Source organism: Mercenaria mercenaria, chromosome 11 (genome assembly GCF_021730395.1).
Source record: "Mercenaria mercenaria strain notata chromosome 11, MADL_Memer_1, whole genome shotgun sequence".
NCBI lineage: Eukaryota > Metazoa > Mollusca > Bivalvia > Venerida > Veneridae > Mercenaria > Mercenaria mercenaria.
In genome coordinates this window covers 46,098,352-46,106,515 of record NC_069371.1, presented here as the reverse complement: position 1 = coordinate 46,106,515, position 8,164 = coordinate 46,098,352, and the positions used below count along the sequence as shown (strand labels likewise).

At 33.6% G+C, this 8,164-nt stretch overlaps 1 protein-coding gene across 1 annotated transcript; it reads right to left on the bottom strand.

The window, feature by feature from the left end:
• Window positions 1-2,402: 2,402 nt before the first annotated feature.
• Window positions 2,403-7,087, bottom strand: LOC123532940 (uncharacterized). The gene is made up of 3 exons (XM_053518288.1): window positions 6,157-7,087; window positions 5,035-5,327; window positions 2,403-3,825 (listed from the first exon to the last, which is right to left on the bottom strand). The coding sequence occupies exons 2-3, from the start codon at window positions 5,324-5,326 to the stop codon at window positions 3,317-3,319; spliced, it is 801 nt and encodes a 266-aa protein (XP_053374263.1). The 5' UTR covers window position 5,327; window positions 6,157-7,087; the 3' UTR covers window positions 2,403-3,316.
• Window positions 7,088-8,164: the final 1,077 nt, after the last annotated feature.

The following is an 8,164-nucleotide window of genomic DNA, read 5'->3' as shown; positions in this document are numbered from 1 at the left end:
GTCTTAACACTTGAAAGAGAATTATGACTGCATTTTAGATTCGTCATGGTAACATTGGTGAAACAGACCTTTTTCAGCTAATTCAAATCCCCCTGATGTTGTGAAACAATTTATTTCAATATGTCCGTGTTAAAATAGTATAAGACGAAATGTATATAAAACGATATTTCTATATATAGCCAAAGTTTACTCAAATGCTTATGACCGCATTGTAACATCATGACATTATTCGTCTGATGAAATTGACCGTCGATGACCCCCTCAGAGTGTCGTCAGTTCTGTTGAATAAAACAGACAAATCATTAACACTGGTGTAGAAGTGACCTCTATGTTTGGGGGAGGTGGTGGGGATTGAGAGTGGGGCAATTGCGGACCGGCCTAGTTTTCTTTCCCTGACTGTTTTTTGACAACGACAGAAAAAATAAACATTATTTCCCTTATTGACAATACACATCTCACCAAATTCTTATCAGTATCTAAATGCTGTCTCAAATTGGATTTTGTCATTTATCTACTGTGAGTACTGACAAAATCAGTTTTTGGGGTTATAAGATTGGGGGCAAAGCATATGCTGGTCACTCACTCTCACAATGGGGTTTGGGAGCGCTTTCCATCCCTCCACCCTCGAGGCCTCTCTTCCCTGCTCCTACGCCTATGTTTATTTGTGTAATGCTAAGTAGAAAAGACAGAACAAAGGACACACAGCTTGACATTGTTCCGTCGTTATCCGTATCATTTTAAATGATACTTAAAATCTCTATTATTGTTAAGATAAAAACCGTCAGTCTATCTTTACGAACTGTATGAGAACTTTCTATTTCAAAAACCGGATGTATTCCCTCGTAATACTATCCATAGGTGTACCTGGTGTATGGCTCGAATCTCTGACCATTACAGCTGGAATTTCGCAGTATGTCCTACTTAAGTTTGGTATCACTTTAACAGACAAGTAAACACACAACTAATTTTAAAAGATGCATTTTCAGTGGCACTACAAGTGCTTCTAAACGATAGAAAACATTTTATCTCTTTGACCGGCTAAATAATAGTGTCAAGTTAAGAGTTTTCTTCAAATTCACAGTTTGTCTGCAATGAAGTGATTATGTCAAGGTGGCAGATGTAGCTAAATAAATGTTGTTTGTCAGTGTCAGTTCCAGGTGTTGGGATTTGATGCTATCAGCAAACGTATATAAAAAGCTGTTCCTTCAACTTGACAGCTGTCGAACGTTGCTTACTGTCAAACTTAATTTATTGCTTCTTCTCTTCAGATCATTTGCTTTCAGCAGCTCCTCACATAGTATGACAAATTTTTCTCATCATATTCTTGTTTTTCATACAAGTAAAAAATAACAGTAGAAATAACCTGTCATTTAATAACACCTTAGTCGTTAACAGCTTTCGGTTTAATATATTGTAACAATCTTTTATATGCATGGCTTGTCACTTTACTTATATCACTGCATTGTGATGAATACGGGTACATCTACAACCTGGTTAGTATTGCATTTGTTAGTCCAATTACCATAATTTTAGAATAATTTTATATGTTGCTGTTAGTTCCAATGGCGAGTCTTTCAGTTTCGAATTTGGAAGAAGACTCACAGGTGCCCCTGTTGACATTATTTCATTACGGGGCCTACACTTGGGTAGAAGCAACGACATTCCGTAAGCACGCTTGACTACACCCTCACATGAAGATTTCTAAACCTTAGGGCAAAACTTCCAACCTACATCGGGGAAAGAAAATTGAATAGAGGTCAGCAGACTACCACTTGGCAATGGAGTCCCTAATTCTGTATGATTTAAATAACATTTAATACAATGTAGACTGAATCGCTTTAAAATGTAACACTTGTCGAACATCAGCCAAACATTATCATGAATATTCGGAGCAATATTTTTAATAACAAAATTACATCTTTTTGTGATGTTTAATTTTGAAATCATTCTTGTTTGAAAACGGAATAAATAATTTAGTTTATATCACCATTGCCAGATAGATTTGATGTAATACGTGAGAAAAATAATGAAAATCCCTTCTCTATTAACTTTTGTTCCAACCATTTTGCGGAATTTGCATGGAAAAAAGCTTCTTTCGGAAATTCGAAATGGATTTTTACATGTAATCTGTCAAGACGACTGCATTTTTAGATTTGAAACACAGATAAAAACCGTTAAATTTCACTTCTCGAATTTATTTTGTCTAAATTTAAAAACATTTTCACAATTTAACTGTGTCAATACTGAACATTCAGCCAATCAAAGTAACACACTAATATCATCATCTTACCTTTATGATTCAACATACAAATGCTCTTAATTTATAATGTTTGAAATACTTTTTTAATACTTATTCCTCTCAAAGTAGGGCCAAATAGAGGATACTATTGAATATTGGTAGCTTTTTGCTGTTAACAATTTATTCGTTGAAGTCATGTATTATGAAGTATTGACTAAACAGTGCTTTTCCGTACAGTATCATGTTTATATTATGTTTATCTTTAATCATGACAAAAACATGTACAATTTATTCAGAGGCCTCCGTGGCCGAGTGGTTCAGGTCTCTAACTTAAATTGAAATTGCTCCTAACCTATGTGTGTTTGGCCTCGCTCGGGTCTTGAATTCTTCCTGTTAGAAAGCTCTCCAGCTGGCTTGCGGAAAATACAGCGGTTCTACCCATGTGCCCGTCCGCTATGAAAATATATACAAAAGGGCTACTGGTGTCTTCCTCCACCATCAAATATTGGAAAGTCGCCATATGACTTATAATAGTGCCGGTATGACGTTAAACCGACAAGAAAGCAAAAAAAAAAAAGGCAATGGATTCAACACGTTTTAGTAACAACTCACAATTCTAGATTAAGTTATATTCCCGACTGTTTTATGTTTGCAAATATTCACAAATAATGCTCCTTGCCAGTATTCTAAATATTTACGATTATTAATCTGCATCAGGTACTCACGTTTCGCGAATTTCACATACCACGGATGATGCCGTCAACCATAACATAAACCTACCAGATCTAAACTAAGTCTATTTGTCTTTAACATGAGTAAGTAAAAAGACAAATGAAAACTGGAATGTAGCGCGCTTAGATTCTCATTCACTTATTGTTTTATAGACCATAGTCAGGTCCTAACTGAATTTTGAGGCAAGTCTCAAAACATCAACATCTAAAGTGTTACCACGGATCTCAAAAGTCGACTTGACTCATTAACATAGAACTATGTTAAGTCTAAAGACAGGCACGCATGATAATGATGTCACTGTGTTTTAACAAGAAACAGTGCTGTTATATTTAGGATACCTGGCTGTCAACTGTCATCCATTAAGTGGGAATAAATGAACAGAATAGGACGTCGCTTGTGTAACTTTGATTGCTTGTTTCTTCTGGTTTGTGTTAGCTTTCGTTTTCTTCTTTTATGAACTAGAATTATCTTTGCTTTTTTATTACAACCAATGCATTGTATGAAAAACTGTAATGTGTTTTGATGTGAGTCTAATGCAGTCTGTATAAATTCTTTTGGAACATTTAATTTTAGAGATTTAGTCTTTCTTATTTTAGATTTCACTGACGCAATCACTGTATCCGGTTGTCCATTTGATGTTATATTTGACACCAGAAGATTAATTTCTTTAAACTTCTTTTTGCGCCTGCGTTTCTTCTTTTTTGTAGAATTACCATCTCTTGTCACCCTCTTGTCGGTTCTAGACTTCCTCACTTTAACTCTAAGCAGCAGGTTGACATTGTTAACTTCTATTTGTTTTCTATTTATCCTGTTGAAAAGGTTAAACTGGATTATGTTTTCGTCTGTAAAATTATCTGAAAAATAGGTCGGAAATTGGTTTAGAATCATGAATGCGGAATACTACCACGTGTGACCATTATTCATTTACAACATGCAATAAGATCTTATTTTAGTCATTAGCACTTGCATTTCTTATAGAGATGTAACTCTACGCCATGTGTTTTGTAGCGTAGATAAATCTACGCCATGTGTTTTGTAGCGTAGATAAATCCAGACTGTACGGAAAGTGAAATATTTCACAAAATGTTGGTTGAATGCTTAAATGTGAATGATCAGATTAATTACAATTTATCATCAAGAAGTTAAATTTTGTGCTGAAATTATGGCCAAAATAAATTTTGAACAGAAAATTACGATTTCACTTTTCGTACATTTCATATTGGTTTTGCCCTGTCTGTCCGTCCGTCAATCCGTCACACTTCATTTCCGATTAATAATTTCATAACCTTTTGATCAAGAACCTGCAATCTTCATAGGGTGGTAGGACTTACAGATTGTTTTTTCGTGTCACTTGATGAGAGTTAAAAGTCACAGGGGTCTGGACATGGAAAACCGTTTCTGATCATTAGTCCTATTGCATTTCAGTCATTAAGCCAACCATCATAGAGATATATAGACAAATTTGATTTAAGACCGTGAGAAAACTACACAATCAAATTATGCAAAGATATTATTAAATTCAGTTTATAGCATAAAGTGAAAAAATACAGACGCGTACTTTGCTTTATTCAACGAGCAAATTTCATCTAGATGGATACAGAAGGGTAGATATTGAATATTCACTGATGCGTGGTAAATGTCAAACTAGCTTTATATTTGTTTCGGATATTATACTGGAAAAAGGAGTTAGTTTATATTTTATCATGATTTTTTATTAAAAGAGATTTCCTCGTTTGTTAGACATTCATATTTTGATAACTTTTTAGAATTGGCCTGTGGTCATTAGTTACATTAAATAGTATCATAGCGTTACTCGATTTATACAGCAAAATGTGAGAAAATCCAAATGCACTCTATCCACAATGTAAAATATTATCAAAACCTATCAGAGTGTCGTTAGAATTTTTGTAACGTATACTAGGTTTCTTCTGACCTCTTAGAGAAGAATAAACCTGTAATTTTATTGTTACGGGCTGGAGGACGGGGTGCCCAAAAATATAAGACAGACATGTGACGAAGAAATATAAAATGATTTTGTTTTCCAAATACTGCACATTTCCTACCAGGCGGTTCGGAGTGAAAGGAGGCAACATCCGTTATTTTGTACTCGGATATTTGATCATCAGTTTTGTGACTAGACATGGCTGGATGTGATTGAGTCGTATGGTGGTATCTGAGAGAGTCAGTTATTCCAAGGTGACGTAATATTTCTTGCTTGATTAAAGCCACGTGACGCAAAGGCTCGATATGGTGTGGACGAAGTTCGGTTCTTGGTGCCAGAAGTCGTACATCGCTTAGATAACATAAGCAGTGTTGAAACAAAAGAAAGACAACAATCGCTATTCCAAGGTCCATTCTGTAATAGAAATGCAGTTTAAATGTCACGAGAAGCATTTACATAGTTTTTCATGTACTGCTATAGTTTATATGTTGAAAATTAATTTAATTTCATTTAATTTTGTTAGGTCATATGGCAACTTTCCGACTTTAGATGGTAGAGGAAGAACCTAGGTGCTTCTCTGTGCAATATTTCTTCCTAGATGTGCTCAAACAAACTTGGTGGCTTCCTCACATGAAGATTTCAGCGCCCCTTATGGCTCAAACCAATATCGATGAGAGGCAAGTGATTTAAAGTCAGCAACCTTAACCACTCTGCCACGGAGGCCACTTCATGTGTTGAAATGCCCAGCTAAGTAGTCAGCAATCCTTAGCCTTTAATAACATTAAAATCATATACTCAAGTGAAGATTGAAATGCTTTGCTTAATTAAACAAATCGTACAAATAGATTGCAACAGAAAATTTCTGTCAATGGAGCCAATATCATGTAATAATAGGATTACTATGATTGATTATTTTTATCTCCGTTCCAGAAGGTATTTGGCTTTATCTGTGCATATCATTTTGTTCATTATAATAACAATAATAAAGATTATTTCTACATCCATATTGATCTCCAGGATGTAAAATATTATCGTATTATTAATTCGTATGGAGAATATGTTTAGAACGTACGCCATAACCATGTTTGCACAAGCCAAGGTGCGTATATACGAACTTTTCACCATAACTCATGCCAGAAATAGAATTGTGCTTTGAAAATAATGAAAAATGACAGAAGTTTTCAAGCAGAGTATATATCAGTATCAGTATAAAAGAAATATAGTTACTAGTAGAAAAATATACCGTTCTTAAAGGTCTGAAAGGTTGATCTGCTCAAAGTAATTAAGTAGATAAATCGTATCCAGTGCAATGGTACATCCAATAGAATCTAATACAATCCATTTGCAAAACTTCTTTTAAATTTAACGATATTTCCAGTGAATCTTATGTCATTTGCACGACACAATTATCAATTAGAAATTTTATACTGTGTCACAAAAATTAGATAAACCTTTCCTCGTCTTGTGCCACCATTGCAATAAAAATAGTCCATCTTGTGCAATTACATTTTTTTAAAAAGAACAGTCCATTTGATGTGCCAATATTTAAAACACAACTGGACCCTATTGTGTCACAGATTTAAAAGTAAAGTCAATCTACTTTGAACGGCACATTTTAAAAATGAAGTATATCCGTATAGTACTACGATACTGCGAATATATCCAATACAAAATAGAACTAAATTCAGTAACTCTAATATGCAATTACACTGAAAATAAAACAGACTGTTTGATAACATTCAGATTGTATCGGAGTATTTACAATGACAGAAATTACACCTGTACTCTCCGAGAAAACGTAGCTATTCCAACAATTTTAGATATTATCCAGACTGAGAGAAAAAAATATGGTAGAAACGACAGCAGCCAGTGTTATACAACTAATAGCATGCTCATCACAGATGCTGTAGCATGTCAGACAGACATTTTGTTACTTGCCGAATGTTATGTTTTAGTACTGTTAACATAAAATTGTTTCCCCACTCCAATTCTTAACAGTATTTTGCTTAGCTGATACGAAAACTTATGCTGTTAAAAGTAAAGTAGAATCTCATTTAGTCCACCACCTTTGATTTTACATGTTGGGAAGTTGGCAGTTACTTATAGGGTTGTACTGATACAGGATCCAGGAACACTAGTTAGGTTATCTTCCCGGAGTTACATAACTAAAATACTATTGAAAAACGGCGTTTAACCCAAAAACAAAACAAAACAAAACAAAATAAATAAATAGCACAAAGAATAGAGATAGACCCTAAAATTTTCATTGATAGTATTACATTAAATAAAGTCTAGAAATTGATTTCCAAGTCCTTGAAATAACCAAAAATGATTTAACAAATGTGAAGTTTATGTTAATATCAATAACAGAAATTTTAATTTTTTAATTTAAATTTGTGATCCACAAAGAATGACAACTCTTGCCTTGGGCTAGTACTTATAAGTAGAGATCTATTAGTTTACTTCCCTTGCAATTACACAATTGAGTGGAAAATTAAAACTGTTTCATACACAATATCATACATTTTTACACAACAAAATCATTTAGAATTTATTCATTTGTGTTTGATTTACCCCTCAAGACATGGTTCCTATGATTCTGTCAACTTACATATGGTAAAAAATTAACTTTTACAAGTCAGTAATAAAATGAAGTACCAGTAGGTAAATATTAGTGCAGATAATATAGTTTTGCTTGTATCAAAGTGTCACAATAGAACCACTTTTGTAATACAGAACACCTGGTAGGATTAGTAAAGGTGCAATTATATTGATCTCTATTTCCTACGCCTACAAAGAATAACTCCTGTTGACTTCGTTGCGTATTTTGCGTATTTGCACAAATATTAATAACTCACAGAGGTAAAGCTCTTTTTAACAGAAAAACGTATTTGTTTCTCATAATTATCATAACCTCTCTGAAAATGATTGATTTTGTTTTCCTTCTAGATATAAAAATTGTGTTAGTGATAAGGATTGCAAGTTACAAAACAATACTAAAGGGCAATCTCATTAGAGAATGAAATTAACCAATTTTAATACTTTGAACTTTATATTCCAAGGTACTTCTGAAAAAATAAAACAGAAGAAAGAACATGTTAAATTTCAATTCGAACTGAATGTGAACAAGTTATAGAATATCTTACAAAATAGCATAACAATCCAATTTAACCACTATGCAATAATTCAAAGATCATATAGTTATGAAGAATATTGAAGAAACCAGAAAATTCTAGCAAATGTAAATACTT